The sequence below is a fragment of the Agelaius tricolor genome, unplaced genomic scaffold (assembly GCF_023055355.1).
Source record: "Agelaius tricolor isolate 1412-34295 unplaced genomic scaffold, bAgeTri1.0.p SCAF_25, whole genome shotgun sequence".
Classification (NCBI taxonomy): Eukaryota; Metazoa; Chordata; class Aves; order Passeriformes; family Icteridae; genus Agelaius; species Agelaius tricolor.
Window position 1 is genome coordinate 10,375,177 of NW_027269285.1, and position 16,526 is coordinate 10,391,702.

At 51.1% G+C, this 16,526-nt stretch overlaps 1 protein-coding gene across 5 annotated transcripts in view; it reads right to left on the reverse strand.

The window, feature by feature from the left end:
• Positions 1-4,998: 4,998 nt before the first annotated feature.
• Positions 4,999-16,526, reverse strand: part of CALN1 (calneuron 1) — a 172,294-nt gene continuing 160,766 nt past the window's right edge. For all 5 annotated transcript variants that reach the window (XM_071448254.1, XM_071448255.1, XM_071448258.1 and 2 more), the window contains one exon: positions 4,999-11,679. In XM_071448254.1, coding sequence (XP_071304355.1) covers positions 11,552-11,679 — 128 coding nt within the window. In that variant the 3' untranslated portion in view covers positions 4,999-11,551. The remainder of the gene's footprint in view (positions 11,680-16,526) is intronic.

The following is a 16,526-nucleotide window of genomic DNA, read 5'->3' on the forward strand; positions in this document are numbered from 1 at the left end:
GCAAACAGGGAACTGTGTCCTGCCCTGAGAGCAACCTGAGGCTGATGAACTCATTGTTCATTCTGTATCTGAAACCACCTCTCTGGAAGTTTAATGTCAACAATCTGCAAATGCCAAAGCTGCTGATGCTGGCCTGGAAGCTCCACAGCTCCATGTGTGAGACATGCCAGGCCAGGGATGAGCTCCCCAAAGGCCAATGGGAAGGATGCTCTTGCTATTCCATTCACATTCCTCACTGAACATGCAGATGAGTTTAATTTCTATTTAATCAGCCTCTGCAAACAGCAATCACTTGAGAGTTTTTCTGCCTCACATGCAGTGATTACCCTTCTTCCACCAGCACTGCTCGTACCAGGCTGGGGGCTCTCAGCCCCTCCAGGTGACATCTTTCACTTCAAGGAGGTTCTGGTGCTTTGCTGTGAAATGCTCTGTGAGCTGCAACTTGCTGGATCTGGAGGTGGCTCAGTGGCACTGTGTTCTCCTTGGGGCTGAGGTGCCTCTGGCATCTCTGCTCTGCCCCTGGAGCAGTGCCAGGAGTGGAGACATCAGTGGAGCCTTGTCCAGATCAGCCCTCACTACAGGGGGGTGACCCCAACTGCAGAGAGAGCCCAGTGCTGGGTGTTTGCAGCACCCCAGTGCTGGGTGTTTGCAGCACCCCCAGTGTTGGGTGTTTGCAGCACCCCAGGGCTGGGTGTTTGCAGCACCCCAGTGCTGTATTTGCAGCACCCCCAGTGCTGGGTGTTTGCAGCACCCCAGGGCTGGGTGTTTGCAGCACCCCCAGTGCTGTATTTGCAGCACCCCCAGTGCTGTATTTGCAGTGTTTGTGCTCTTGCCCTGCAATCTGTGTGTGAAGTTCAGCGCTGCAGAGATCAGGGTCAGCTGCTGCTGTCCCAGCTGTGATGGCAGACACAGGGAATGGCTCCCACTGCCAGGGATGGATGGGATGTTTGGAATCAGGAATCGTTCCCTGTGAGGAACCTGGCACAGGGTGCCCAGAGCAGCTGGGGCTGCCCCTGGATCCCTGGCAGTGCCCAAGGCCAGGCTGGACAGGGCTGGGAGCACCTGGGACAGTGGGAGGTGTCCCTGCCATGGCAGGGGTGGCACTGGATAGGATTTAAGGTCCTTTCCAATTCAGACCACTCTGGGATTCTACAGTCTTTGGTGTCTCAAACCCAACCAAATGGGGCCCATTCCTGCACCTGCTGGGGTTGTACCCAAAGTCTGCAGTGCAGAGACACCTCCCTGGCAGGTCCAGCTCCATGAGTTCAGCACAACAGAGGCTGAGAACTGATGGGCTGGAGGCAGAGACCTGAATTTTTTTGTGAAAATTTATAGAGAAAGAGCTGGAGCTTTTGCACAACTTTAGCTGCCAGAGTTTTGTCCCTTTGTGTTTATAATTTTAGCTCAGACCTAGAGGCATTTTGCCTCCAATAAAGGGATGATATTTTTCTTGCCCTATGAGTGGAGGACTGCTCCTTCAATTAAAAGCTGCTCCTTCTGTGGCCCTGAGCAGTCTGAGGATACTGAAATTGGCTTTCCTAGACCACCAGCATCCTGCTACAGGTTGTGGGCCATGTGCTGACACTTGCATTTAATTCCTGTCTGCAGTGACACCCCTGTGATCATCTCAGCTGTCTGTCATTGCGTGGGCAGTTATTTCTGACAGCTTATTCCAAAGCAGGTCAGCATGGGCAAGGGGGAATTTAGGCAGTAATTAGGGTTAAAAGAGATTTATTGCAGTGTGCCAGGCGTGGCATTTGACATCCTCAGCCTGATACTGCCACTTCCAGTGGATTTATCATCTTCCCTTTTGGGGAGGTGATGGTAGAGCAGGGCCTTTCTGCCCAGGAATGGTATTAGAGTAAAATAAAACATCTGTCAGCCATCCCTCACTGTTCTGTGCCCAAATCCCTGTATCCCTGGCAGTTCCTTAATTCTATCTCCTCTTTTCTTCCCCCTTCTCCCCTCCAAATTTCCCTGTGCCTTAGCAGCTGGCTGAAAGTGAAATGAAATCATCCCAGCTCCTACACAGACAGCCTCGTTTCTGAGGGAGGACCAAGGATGGAAATTTCTGCTTCACAAAGCTGCAAAAAAGTAGAAGTCAGGGGACTGATGTGTAGCATTCAGCAAGCCTGGTGCTACAGCAGAGATCAACATCTGCTGTAATTACTTTCTTTAGAACTTCACAATTGTCCTGATAATTTTGGTAGGAAGAAGAACAAATGGGAAAAGATCAGGAAGATACTCTTGGTGAATTTTTTAATTAAAATGTTTTTGATTTGTTGAGGAACACTGAAAGAAGCAATTAAAACAAGATGATATTGGTCTATACTTACAAGGGAGAGCCTTGCCAGGATTAACTGGCTTGGCCCAAATAAATTACTGCCTCTGGATTTGCATTAGCAAATACTTCCTAGAGATGTTAATGAGGAAAGAGCGAGAATGGAGTGGGTGAGATCATAGCAACAAAGGCAGCCTGCAGGGCCACAGAGTCCCAGAATGGCTTGGGGTGGAAGGGACCTTAAATCCCATCCCAGCCCTGCCATGGCAGGGACACCTCCCACTGTCCCAGGCTGCTCCCAGCCCTGTCCAGCCTGGCCTTGGGCACTGCCAGGGATGCAGGGGCAGCCCCAGCTGCTCTGGGCACCCTGTGCCAGGGCCTGCCCACCCTCACAGGGAACAATTCCTAATTCCCAATATCCAACCTAAACCCATTCTCTGTCGCTTTGATCCCATTCCCCCTTGTCCTGTCCCTCCATGCCTCTGTCTGAAGTCTCTCTCCATCTTTCCCGTAAGTTCCCTTCAGGTCCTGCAAGGCCACACTGAGGTGACCCCAAAGCTTCTCCAGTCCAGGTGAGCATTCCCAGCTGTGCCAGCCTTTCCTCCCAGCAGAGCTGCTCCATCCCTCTGCCCATCCTGGAGCCTCCTCTGGGCTCCTCCAGCAGCTCCAGCTCCTGCCTGTGCTGGGCCCAGGCTGGGGCAGCTCTGCAGGTGGGGTCTCACCTGGGTACAGGGGCAGAATCCCAATCCCTGCCCTTTTGTGATCAGCCCAGGGCTGGGGGGGGGGTCTCTGGGTCAGCCTGGACCTGCCTGGGGAAAGTGTGGGGTCAAACCAAGGCACTGCTGCAGGTTTGAGCCTGGGGAGCCCAGCCATGGCCAGAGGGGCTGGGCCTGAATTTCACTCAGGGTGAGGAAAGGTTTATTTATTTTCTTCAGGACTCATATTTCAGTGATTCAATTCCAGGCCTTGGCCAGGCTCCATTTAAACAAAGCAAGGATCCAGGGTGTGAAGTGCTGTGCTGTGTGATGAGCTAATCCAAATCCCACAAAGTCTGGGAATGTTTCCACTGCCTCCCTGGGAGCTGGATTAGACCTGCACCATCACTCCTGCCCAGTGCCAGTGCTGGTGCCACAGCAGCAGCAGCCCCCAAAAACCCTGATGGGGCATGGCTGAAGGATGGGGCTTTTGGGTGGTGTTTTCACAGCACTTCTCCGTTAATGGAGAGAATTAAATTAACACTTCAAGTCTCCATTAATGGAGAGCATTAAATTAACCATTCAAGTCTCCATTAATGGAGAGTATTAAAATGGCAAGGGAGATAAACAGCCTTTGGTGGAGGTGAGACAATGGTTGTGCTCGTGGGATGCTTCTGGAGAGATAAAGCTGTTTGCTCTCAGGCCAGTTGTGGAGTGTTTTTTCCCTTTTAAAGCTGCTTTTCTCCTGCAGCCAGGGGTGATTTCCCGGTGGTGTCACACTGAGCTGTGCTCACCTCTCCAAGGGCTGGTGGGCAGAGGATCTGTAGGAGCAGCAAATTTCAATTTCTGGGCAGCTCTGCTGGCTGAAACTCAAGGCACAAGCCTGACTTCTACTGAAGGCACTGAACACACTGACCTGCAGGAGAACAGCTCTCAGAGTGGGCTGCAGGTTCCTCCTTCCAGCTGGGAATTCCTTCAATTGCTCATCCTTCCTGTGGTGAATATACAGGAATTCCTGGAGTACATTTGATTCATTCCTATAATGAATCCAGGCACATTCCTGGGCCATTCATTGGAACACTCTCCACTGACATGAGAGATCAATGAGAGTGTGCAGTGCCTTTTTTCCTACTTTAAATTTGGTAAACATGGATTTCCTGCACTGCTTGCTGTCCAGTGGCAATCCCTGCCTGGACTGCAGGGATTGCATGGAATTGCTCAGACCCCACCTGTCACAGGATCCCAGAATGGTTTGGGCTGACAGGACCTCAAAGCCCATCTCATTCCATGGGCAGGGACACCTTCCCCAGCCCAGCCTTGTCCTGCCACCGTGGCTTGGCCCCACCTGGGGGAAGCTGATTTGCCAGCACAACCATTCCCTTTTCAACCTGAATTCAGGCACCAGTGCCAGGAATGGTGGGGACAGTCATTAACCTGTCACCTTCTCCAGCAGGACAGCCTGGGCTGGCTCCTGTGCAGGAGGGGCTCCAGGGAAATGAGGAGTTCTGGATTTTGTTAAGGGACAAAGGGCTCTGCAGGACACCTGAGTGCAGTTAATCCTCCCAGAGCAGCCCTCAGGCCTTGGCAGTACCAGAGTCAGGATTAAAGCTGTGCTCAACATCCTCCTCCCAGCAGTAACAGTGCCCCAAGCCCTCCCAAGCTCAGGGATCAGCCTCTGGCTCTCTGGGAGGGATAACAAAGGGCTTTTAAAGCAAATGCTGACCTTTCTCTCTGAGATCTGACCGCTTGTGGCTTTGCTTTCCAGAGGAGAAGTTCAATCCCTCCCTTTGGCCTCCTGTGCATCTGGAATTGCTGATCCCATTTCTCCAGCCAGGAGCTCCTTCTGTAGTAACAGGCTTTTAAATATGTAAATCTATTTTCAAAGCAAAATAACCCCCCCAAATGTTCATGTATCTCTCAGAAGGAATAAAGGGTCTCTGTCCTAATATTTTATGCAAATCTTGCTTTTGCTCTTGTACTCGGGCATGAATAAATATCAGTGCTTCAAAAGAGGAAAAAAACTTCATCAAAAGAAAAAAACCTTTATTTCTATTGCATAAATAATGGTAAAATTAAAATATTTTTATACAGATTATATATTTACAGTAGAGTTTGGTTAGAGGGAACAGCTGATACATATGGCATTCAGTTTTCCTTTATACACTCCTTTATACACTCAGATAACTTGTAATAACATAGGATTTATTTCAGTTGCATGCCCAGTTAATTTATATTAATATTTACAGTATTTTGTACAAAGGTTTTTTGTTAGGATTTTTTTTTTTTGCTATTATGCTGCTGACTTTGTGAAGTTTTTTCTTTAATTAAAAAGCCATGTCTTTTGTTAACGAGCCAAAAAAACCCGGTGAGTTTACAAATGAACAGTAAAGGGCTGGAAAACATGAGCTGGTGACAAAAGGGAGACACAGGGATTAGTGGAGACCTTCCTAGAGATGAATCAGGAGGATTCCTAATAAGGAATTGATTCCTTAGATCCTGCTATGGATTAAATGGCAGCAGCCTGGCTCCTGGGCTTATTCCAGTTAACTCATTTGAGTTATTTCTGACTGACCCTGGGGCCCACAGGTAACCTGCTCTCCCTTCCTCACCCAGCTCAGAGAAATCTGAGGATCAACAGCTGGAAGGGCTTTGGCTGCTCCAGAGGGGATGCTCAGGAGGGTGAGCCCACCCTCAGGCTGCTGAGAGGGAACAGAGGCAGGGATTTGGGGGCTGGTGTCACCAGCATCACCTGCACCCTTTGCAATGGCCCCCAGCAGGGACAGAAGGTGCCCAAGTGCTGGTGGCACCAGAGCCACCTCAGAGCTTCCCAAGGTCTCCTGGCTGGCTGATGGAGACACAGCTGGGAAAGGAAAGCTGGAACATGGATCTCACCTAAAGAAGGGCAAATCCAGCTGCTGGTTTGAGATGCTGTCAAAGACAGGCCAGGAACAGCTGGGAAAATAATTGGGTGGAAAATGGCAATTTCATCTAGCAATGGTTTTCAAGGCTACAAAGTATTTTGGTCAGTCTTGGCAGAAAATAAAAAAAACCCTGTGGTACTTTCATCATCAAATTGTCAAGTACTGAGCTCTAGATCCAGAGGATTTCTTTTTTCTCCTTTCTCCCTCTTCTGGGGCTGCAATTATTTCATAGTGAAGATGCCAAATTACAGCAGTTTTCCAGACTTTTGCCTCTGGAAAGGTGCAAGTGGATCACATTTCCAATTATGGGTCTTAGATTTTCTGCCCACCTTGCTCTTGGTGAAGCTTCATCACTTCCTAGAGCTGCCTAAAATGTCCTTCTTGAACTGGAGAAATACAGAGCCCATCCTGATAGCAGCCAACAACATAAAGATATGAAAATGTGGTGAAACTTGCCTTTTTCTGCATTAAATTTCTGGGAAAGGAACAGGTTTTAAGTGATGCCAGGGAAATGTAATTGCACTGTCAGAGCACAGGAGGGTAAAATAATAGATTGAAACCCAGCAAGTTCTGTACATCTTCATCAGTGGAATGGAAGCATGATTCAGAGCCAAGAAAAAAAGACACTTCATCAGATTCTCATTTTTAGAAGGGTTGGTTTTTCTTCTTTCAAACGCTCATCCATAAAGCAGGAACTAAATCATGGATTACAGGGGTGGGTAAAATAAGGGACTTCATTCTTAGAGATTTTAATGTCATTCCTCCCACTGCTTCTCCCCTCGCTGCTGCAGGGCTGATGGGGGCTGTGCTCCTGTCACCTCGGGGTGGTGACAGCCCTGGCAGCTCCCAGCACGTGCAGGGGCTGAGTTTTCCATGGGAAAAGCTGAGTCCCCCTTTGTCCTGGGGCCCTCACTGAGAACGGAGCCCTCCCAGTCACCTGGAGCCCCTCCCAGTGCCAGGGGTGGCCCAGGAGATGTTTGGCTCTTCTCCAACAGGCAGGAGGATGCAGAGTCGGTTTGTGGGACAAAATATTCCTAAACTTCAGTGGAGGAAAGGACCAGGGGGTGCTCGGCTCATCCGAACAGATTTCAGCCACCCAGAGTGGCAGCTTTGGGAATGTTTTTAGTTTGGCTTGCTTTGCTTGCTTCCTACCCTAGTTCTGGATTTAAAGCCCTTCTTTACCCGGCCCAGCTTATAAAGAGGGGTACCCAAATTGCTGGGATTAAAGCAACCAACATCAGCCCTGCCACTGCACGTGTCCAACAGGTGAAACCTCTGGATAACCAGGATGGAATCTCTCAAATGAACTGGATTACACCCAGAAATTCAGCTTGGCTCACCGGGGAGCAGGGACAGGAGCTGGGGGTGCTCCTCCCTCCCACCCTCCTGCTCACCCTGGACCTGGGGTCTGTGATCACTGTCCCAGGTGCTGACAGTGACTGGGGGAAATGGGGGTGCCCATCAAGCAGGAAGGAGAATTATTTTGTGAACTCTCTCTAATTCCCTGTCAGCTCCCACAGCATGAGGACCAGAGCCCTAACAAAGCCAAGCCTTCCTAATTTAAATCTTTCAATTATGTTGACATTGCTTCTGATCAGAAATTCCTCCTCAGTGGTGCACTCATGGAGGGGCCAGGCTCCCGTGGGTGGCACCAGAGGTGACACCTCCCAGGTGTCACTGGCTGGGAGCAGGATCTGGCTCTCCAGGGCCACCAGCACCACCATCATGGAATGTCCTGAGTTGGAAGGGACTCACAAGGACCTCAAATCCAGTTCCTGGCCACAAAGCCACTGCACCTGTCCTGCCTGGAACTCCCCAGCTGTGGTTCCCTCATGGCTGCCCTGAAGGAATGTCTTTGGCTCAGACAGGTGAGCAGTGTTCCTTCAGCAGATTTTGCTGGAATTCACTTCCCTCCAAATTATTTCAGCATTGGTGAGGCTGCTGTTCCTTCTGCTGGCTTCTCCAGGAGCACGGATCAGGATCACTGCTGAAGCCAAAGGTTGAAGCCAAGGTCAGTGGTGATCAGAGGTGCAGGAGCAGGAACCCAAATCCTTCCCACCAGAGCTTGACCCCTACATGGAGAACCTTCCCAAAGAGTCCTCAGCAAGCCCAGGACAGGCAGTGCTCAGACTGAGTGGATTTCACTCCCTCCTGAATTCAAGCAAAGCCTCTCCCGGGCTGAAATCATCTCATCCCTTTTGAAGCCTTCCCTGCACATCAATCCCCTTAATTGCACACAGTTCTTTGTGGCCAAGCCAACAGAGTTGCTCACGAATTCCTAATAATTTCCTAATCCACGAAAAGCCCCTGTCCCACTGCTGGGAGCTGTTTGCCCATCCCTGGAAGTCTGGATCATGTGTGCTCTGCCACGGTGGCACCCATGTCACGAACAGCCAGGGTTGCCATGGCAATCTCCTGTTCCTCCAGAACTGCAGGGCTGAAAAGACACTTCAATCCTCCTGGAACTGGCAAGAGCAGAAGTTTAGAGCTTTTTCTGACAGCTCTGCTGCAGTCTGGGTATTTTTTAAAGTATGTTAATTAGCACTTAAATAAGGTTTTTTTTCCTTAAAGTATGGGATGTGGGGTTTTTATTTTTATGTCTTTGATTCTTCTGCTTTCTCCCCCCTCAGCTTTTGCCATCAGGTTCCAATCAGAATTTTACTGCTCTATTTTTACCTCCTGTCTGTAAAAGCAGCAAAAAGCCCTATTTTTCCCCTCTTGTGTAGAAGGAAAAAAAAAAAAAAAAGAGATAAATGGATGTTACATAAATGGAGCCAGGGAGGGAGGTAGGAGACATTCAGTGCTGCTGGATGGGAAGGTTGTGGGGAAGGAAAGGATGGAATAGCTTGGCCTGATCCATCCTGCATTGCCAGGAGCCACTGATTAAAGAAGGATCTTTTCACAATGCCTGGGGATGGAGGAAGGCTGCTCTAGGAAGGGAAAGGAGACCTCTGGCAAGACATGACCCTGATTCATAATGAAAAAGAGAGGTTCCCTACAGAAAAATCACACCCCAAAGCCCCAAAAATCCTGTACCCAGTAAAATCAGTGGGGAGTTGTGCAATGAACTCTACTGACACCAGGCTATGGCTTTTACCAATATATTCATTATAGGTTTGGCTTTACAAATGGAGCTGGGAGGGGAAGGGTTGGGCTGGAGAATGGCTCTATTTACAAGGGTTTATGGGGCATGCAGGAGGCAATTCTAGAGCCTTCCAGAAAGCTTCAAGGAATGCAGACAATCATTGTCCATGAGGTGCTGCTGGGCCTGGAGTCTGCTGGGGTTTGTGGCACATGGGTGAGGAAATGTGGGGAAATGCCTGGTTTGGGGTTGTGGGTTTGGGCTCAGTGGAGGCATTGCTCCGCCCTGTGCTCCCCCATCCCTCCCCTCCACCTCCCTCTGCCCATGCTCACTCCAGCACAATCCCAGGGACAAAATGAGTATTCCTTGGTGGCAAGGAACATTTAGACTTTTTTCTCACAGCTGCCACCTTTCCACAGACCCCTGAGACCTAAAAGTGGGGATGAGTTTCTGCAAAATGATCTCCAAGTTTGTTATCTGCAATGCCCAGCACAGAAAATGTGTCTGGGCTCCCCAGTACTGAGAATCCCACACCAGAATATCCCACAGATATTCTGCTGCTGCCCTGTAGCAAATGGAAATCTCTCTGTCTTCTGGGAGACAGAATCATTTTTTTAATGGAATATTCTGCAGTTCACCTCTATTGGTCACAGCAGAACAGAAATGCAGGAATTATGTGTTTGGGAAAGGCAGAGAAAAACAACTCTGCTGCTGTGGAAAAGGTGTTGTCTTTGGGATGGAAGGGACAGCAGGAAAATGGCAGGAAAAGGTGAAGGTGGGACACTGAGACACTTAAAAGTGACTTGAGTTTAAAGGAGTGGTGGGAGACAGGACAAAGAACAGCAGATTTTTAAATTAGGCTGCTAAAAATACAGGTAAATGTCACTCAGAGTGGTAGAAAAGAAAGAGCTGGAATGAGAGTTGGGGATAGATCCAGTGTAAGTCAGTGGCTGCAGGGTGAGATGAAGGAGGCTGGGGCTGTGCAGCCCCTGGGGGAGCCGTCCTGCCCCTCCTGTGGCACAGGGAACAGTCACCTCCGCTCCAGGAGCAGCATCTCAGGGCTCCTGGGTGTGCCTGGAGCTCTCCCAGCACAGCCACCCCACTCCAGCACCCGAGTGCCTCCATGGAACTCCCTTGGAGCACTCCATGATCACCAGCTGGGATCTCCCAGGAGGGCAGGAGATCACCTCTGTCCTGGTGTGGCACCCAGGGGCACAGTTCATCCAAAGGGAAATGCACGGATTCGTGTCAAGTTCCAAAGGAAAAACACCTTCCCAAGTCCAACTGGCTCCTTGCACTTCCCGTGTGGTGTCCCTGCTCTGCACCATTCCATCTTCTCCTTGCTGCTCCCTAAAAGGTATTCCAGGAAAACCAGCCAAGGCTCCCCAGACCTGGAAGTCTGACACACTCCAAGCACACGGGCTGGGCTCAGGTTGGGTTCCTTCTTCTCCTGCTGAGCTCAGCTTTTCCAATGGCTCCTGTCGGAGCCTGCCATGGGATGGGGGTGGTGGGATGGATCCTGGGAGGGAATGGAGAAGTTGGCTGGTCAAATCAACACTTTACCTGGTGGAGGAAAATAAAACCTCCCCCCACAGGAGGATGTCTGCCATGGAGGTTTCACTGCAGATCATAACCAGGCCACATGAAACGGAATAAATCAAAATTGTGCAGGCAAGGAAAGGGGAGGGAAGCTCAGGAAGAGCTTCCTTCAGGATTTTCACCTGGGAAAAAATTCTTGAAGACCAATAAAGAAGAAGAGTAAAACTGCTGGAGAGGAAATGTTGAATATGCAGAGAGGCCCGAGGAGAGGGAGGTTTAGCTGGCGCTGGTGGTGGCAGAGTCCCTTGGAAGACTTTGCACAAGTTCAGCAATGCCCAGGTGGGAAAAAGGGGTGCTCCTCAAGCCCTGATTCACAGTCGGAAAAAAACGGCCAACAGACTCCTGCTACCCCACAGTCTCATGTCAAAGGTGGAGTTGATGAAGCAAAAAATAGACATTTTGTATGGTGCTGGCAAATCTCCCCTTTTTTCCTCAGAAAATACTGTACAAGGATGCTCTAGCTCCCCTCTAATGCCGTAAACTCCATGGCATGGTCATAAGGGAAAAGGAAAGTGAAGCTGGAACACGTGGAACAAAAGGAACAGGACTTGCTTGTGGCAATGCTACGATCAACTTCCTGGGAATGCGGGCCCGGCGGGAGCTGCGTGGGACAGTCACTGGGCCCTGGGTCAGGACCAGTCACGAGGCTGAGCCTCCTCCCACCCGCAGAGCGCCGGATCCAAGCGTCCTCCGCGCTGCCATTGCTGTTTCGAAGCAATAATTCGGGACTCCTGGATGTGGGATTATTGCATTAGGAAACAAAACCTTTAAAGCATTAGAACAGCCCTTTGATGTCCCTGCCAAAAGGATGTGGTTGGTTCACAGGACACGCTGCTGGCTCCGGCTCCCGCCGCAGGCGCCGGCTGTGCCCGCGTGTCGGTGCCGTGGGATCGGGGCGGGAGCTCTCCCGGGTGCGCATGCATGGCGGCCATCCCGTGCCAGGACCACTCCGAGCCGAGCCGAGCCGTGCCAGCTACTCCATGCCGCTGCGCAGGATCTGGTTGGCCGCGATCAGCATCACGCTGATGATGAAGGCCATGGCGAAGGCGCAGATGAGGCTCTTGCGCACGCACGTCTGGCGGTTCTGCTTCTGGGCGTGCACTGCGGGGACAAGAGCGGTGTCACACAGGGCAGGGCTTTGATATACGCTCTTTATGAGCTAGGTCTCGTAAGCTTTTGGAGATTTATATCACACTTAAGATAGCTACCTTAAAAGGCATCAAATTAGCAGGATGGCTTCTGTGGTAGTGTTGGAAACAGAAAAGTTTTAATAAAAGGCAAAATAACAAAAGGTTATTTTTGTTATTTTACTCCAACAATTTTGTTATATACTCCAACAACCATACCACTCTCCATTATTAAAATAACTGCCCTAGTTGTAACAGCCCTAGGCATCGCTTTAGCCCTAGAAATCTCAAAAATAGCCCAAACACTCATCCTCACAAAACAAACCCCTCTCTCAAACTTCTTCACATCCCTAGGGTACTTTAACCCTTTAATCCACTGCCTAAGCATAACTAACTTCCTCAAGGGAGGACAAAACATTGCCTCTCATCTAATTTTTCTTCTTTACAGAGAAAACTCGAGCTAGGTGCAAGAGGTTCTTGCTTTTGGTAAAATACCCCACAAAAGCAATTTGGTTTTTTGTTATTTTCTTTTTCTAGTAAATTGCTTAGACAGGACTTTTTGGCTTCTGTTCAAGTGGCTATCTTTAAGTTTGAGGTGAAGTTTTTCAGGTCTTATGAGGTGTCTTTTTACTTAATTGAGGAGGGAAACTTCTGGGCTTTTTTCCTTTTTTAAGGAAACAATGGATAGTTTTGTCATTCCATCAACAGGGGGCACATTCCTACAGGGGTTCTGTTCCCTCCTAGAGCAGCTCAGGAACCCTCCTGTTCTCACTGTCACCTCTGCCTGCTGGGACATTCCCAAACAACCCACCCAGCCCTCCAGGACTTCCAAACCAGCCCATCCCAGTCCTTCCTAACCCTTCAGGAACTCCTTTCCCTCATCATGGCTTTTGATCCCTTTAAATGCTCACAGGGATGTTTGGGGTTAGCTGTGTATTTCTTTTAAGCTCTTTGTGAAGTTGGAATCACAGAATGGGTTGGGTTGGGCTGGGCTGGGCTGGGTTGGGTTGGGTTGGGTTGGGTTGGGCTGGGCTGGGTTGGGTTGGGCTGGGTTGGTTGGGTTGGGCTGGGCTGGGCTGGGCTGGGTTGGGTTGGGTTGGGTCGGGTCGGGTTGGGCTGGGCTGGGTCGGGCTGGGTTGGGTCAGGTTGGGTTGGGTTTGGTTGGGTTGGTTTGGGCTGGGTTGGGTTGGGCTGGGTTGGGTTGGGTTGGGTTGGGTTGGGTTGGGCTGAGCTGGGCTGAGTTGGGCTGGGTTGGGTTGGGCTGGGCTGGGCTGGGTTGGGTCGGGTCGGGTTGGGCTGGGCTGGGTCGGGCTGGGTTGGGTCGGGTTGGGTTGGGCTGGGTTGGGTTGGCTTGGGCTGGGTTGGGTTGGGCTGGGTTGGGTTGGGCTGGGCTGGGTTGGGTTTGGTTGGGCTGGGTTGGGTTGGGTCGGGTTGGGTTGGGCTGGGTTGGGCTGGGTTGGGTTGGGTTGGGTTGGGTTGGGCTGGGTTGGGCTGGGTTGGAAGTGACCTTAAACCTCATCTTCGTCCCATGGGCAGGGAAACCTTCCACTGTCCCAGGCTGCTCCAAGCCCCATCCAGCCTGGCCATGGACACTTCCAGGGATCCAGGGGCAGTCACAGCTGCTCTGGGCACCCTGTGCCAGGGCCTGCCCACCCTCCTCCCCACCCTCCTGACCTAAACTTCCCCTCTTTCAGTTTGAACTAAGTTGTTTCTAAAGTTCTTTAATAGCAATTATCAACCTTGTGTGAATCCCTCCGACTCATCCAGGTCAACTGGGAATGAGTGGAAAATCAAGAAGTGCTCCCTGATGACACTCAGTCCCCCATTGTGACAATTCCCAGGAGCATCCATGGCACATGAGTCACTTTTCCAAACTTTTTAAGTTTTAGGTTTTCTGTGCTTAAGCCAAATCAGATTTATTAAGAACCTTTCCAAGTGAATGCTTGCAGAATAATTGTCAAAAGAAATGAGAGCAGCAATTAAAAAGCAGATAGAGTTGGGATTTTTAGCACTCATTTTATTTAATTTTACTTTTTGCCAAGCTTGTCAGTGAGAATTCGTGCTGTGACTTAATAAAGCCAGTTCATGACTGTCCTGGCCTCCCCACATCTGAATGTCAGAGCCACGGGTGCTGTTGGGGCACTGTGGAGATTTGTTTGCAAAGGCCTTGAAGGTTCCCCCAGGCAATCCCAGGGTGGTGATGGCTGCAACTGCCCAATTATCACCCCAGCACCACCACCATGCTCACCACTAAACCATCTCCTATATGCCACATCCACACTTCTTGGACACTTCCAGGGGTGGGGATTCCACCATTGTTGGACAACCCTTTCAGTGAAAAAATTTTTCCTATTTTCTCATCTAAACCTGCCCTGGCCCAGCCTGAGGCCGTTCCCTCTGCTCCTGTCCCTGTTCCCTGGAGCACAGCCCGACCCCCCCCGGCTGTCCCCTCCTGTCAGGAGCTGTGCAGAGCCACAAGGGCCCCCCTGAGCCTCCTTTGCTCCAGGCTGAGCCCCTGCCCAGCTCCCTCAGCTGCTCCTGGGGCTCCAGACCCTTTCCAGCTCCATTCCCTTCCCTGGACACGCTCCAGCCCCTTGGGGTCTGCATTGTCCTGAGGGGCCCTGGGCTGTCCCCAGCGTTTGAGGTGGGACCTCAGCAGTGCCAGCACAGGGGACAAGCCCTGCCCTGGTCCTGGTGCAGCCCAGGTGCCACTGGCCTTTTTGGCCACCGGGGCACACCTGGGCTCATGTAGAGGCACTGGCTCCAGCACTCCTAAGCCTTTCCCATCTGTCCAGCTCCTCTGTCCCAGCCTGGAGTGCTCCATGGGACATTCTGTTCCTGTTGTGCCCCATGGAACAAGTGCAGGACCTGGCATTTGGCCTGTGCAGGTCAGTCAGGGGCAGCCAGGAAATCACCCCAGCCAGGATGGACAGCTCTGCCTGCCTGCCCTGGGCCTTGCTTTGCCCTGGGAAGGGATGTCCCTGTCACCTTCTCCTCATGGATGGTCTTGTGATGATGGGAAACTTTCAGATGGTTGAAAACTGCCCCAAAACAAACCTAAAATGCAGCCAAGAACAGGCTCCAGGTGCCCGTGTTTAGAAAGCTGGAAAGGAGAATATTTTTAGAATTCATGGAAAAACCCCTTGTTCTGATCCAGCCTTGAACCTCATGGCACAGAGAGCCCTGGTTGCTGGGTTTGAATCCCAGTTTTCTCCCCCATCACCTCCTCTGGCTGGTGTTCAGCAGTGCCTGTGCCCCAATCCCAGCTCCCAGTGGCCCCAGCTCAGTGCCAGGGGCACAGAGCCCTCCTTGGGAGGGGTTGGAGCCATCCTGCCCTGGGCAGGGAATGTGATTGAGGCCTCGCTGTGTTCTGGGCAGGGAATGAAATCCCCCCTGCCAGCAGCTCTCCCAAATTCCTCACTCTCTGTTTGCAGTGCTCTGCTCCAGGATTCCTTCTCTGGCTTTTATAAACCACACAGGATCAGTGCTGTGCCTCCCTGGCTTTGTGCACAGTGCCCTGCTGCTTTGAAAAGCTCATTCCTGCCCAGCTGTAGTTGTTTTTTTTATGTATTTTCTATTATTTCTGTACTTTGAAAGCACTCCCAGGCAGCAGAGAAATCACTGACAGCACCAGTACTGCTGTCAGGGTGGGGCTGGTGATGGGAACAGCAGCCCGAGGCTGGCCAAGGGTTTATTGGGATAACAAACTCACCTCTCCAGAGGAAAAGAGTAAAAGATGCTTGGTGTCTTTGCAGAAATGTTCCTGAATTGAACAACTTCTTCAGGGTTCTGTTATACAACAGAGCCTGAAGGCAGCAGGATGCAGGGAAGTCCCATTTACTGCTCTTTACCTACTAAAGGGACACCAACCATCCAAATTACCTACAAATAACCCCGGGGCAAAGGGGAATGTCTGCCCAGCCAGACCCTCTGGCTGTTGGTTGGGAATGACTCCAGGAAAGAGCTGGGTATCAGCATTGCCCTGCTCCCTTAAAATCCACAGGGAGGCAGAGGAGCTGAACTCCTGATGTCCTGATTCCTGGAATTCTTCCCTACAACATGAAATTCCATTTAACCAGCCCTGCTTACTGGGGAGGGCATGCCCTCAGTTCTCTCCTTTCTCTAAATCCATCACCTCTGAGCACAGGATCTGCTTTTCCTGCTGGTTCCCATAGCTGGCATTGTCCCAGAGTTGGATGCCAACATTTGGGTGCCACTGGGAGCTTTTGCCACCCACAGGACACGCCAGGGGTTGGATGTGGAGCTGGTTCATTGGGCATGGGCAGAGCCTGAGGCTCCTTGGGAGAAATCCTCAACCCTTTTAGGGGGAAGAGCAACCCAGGGGTTTGCAACATCCATCAGACCTCATGAAGCAAAGGCAAATCAAGGCTGGGTCATTCTTCATCTCCTCAACAGTCCCAGGACAGGCTGGGGAGGAGAACTCCCCCACTGGCACAGACCACAGCCCCCAGAACCCCTCCAGGAGCTGGGGCTAATGGGGCCAGGCTGTTTCCAGGTCACCCTGCCCACAGTGGGTCTGGGATGTGCCCCCAGCACTGGGAGCCTTCTCTCCTGCAGGAGAACAGCTCCTCACAAGGACAGCAGCAGTGTATTTATAGAGCCCTGTCCCAGCCCTGCCATAGGTGAGTGATGGTGCCTTGCTCAGGCTGCCTGGAGTTATTTTTGGTTTAACAAGTCAGTTTGTCATCCCCAGGCTGAGCTGAGCAGGACAGGGGAGCAGGGAGGAGCTGCTGGCTGCATCCCGTGGATGTGAGGGTCATGGCTGAGCCTGGCACCCCCCTGGCAGTCCTGTAGCCACTG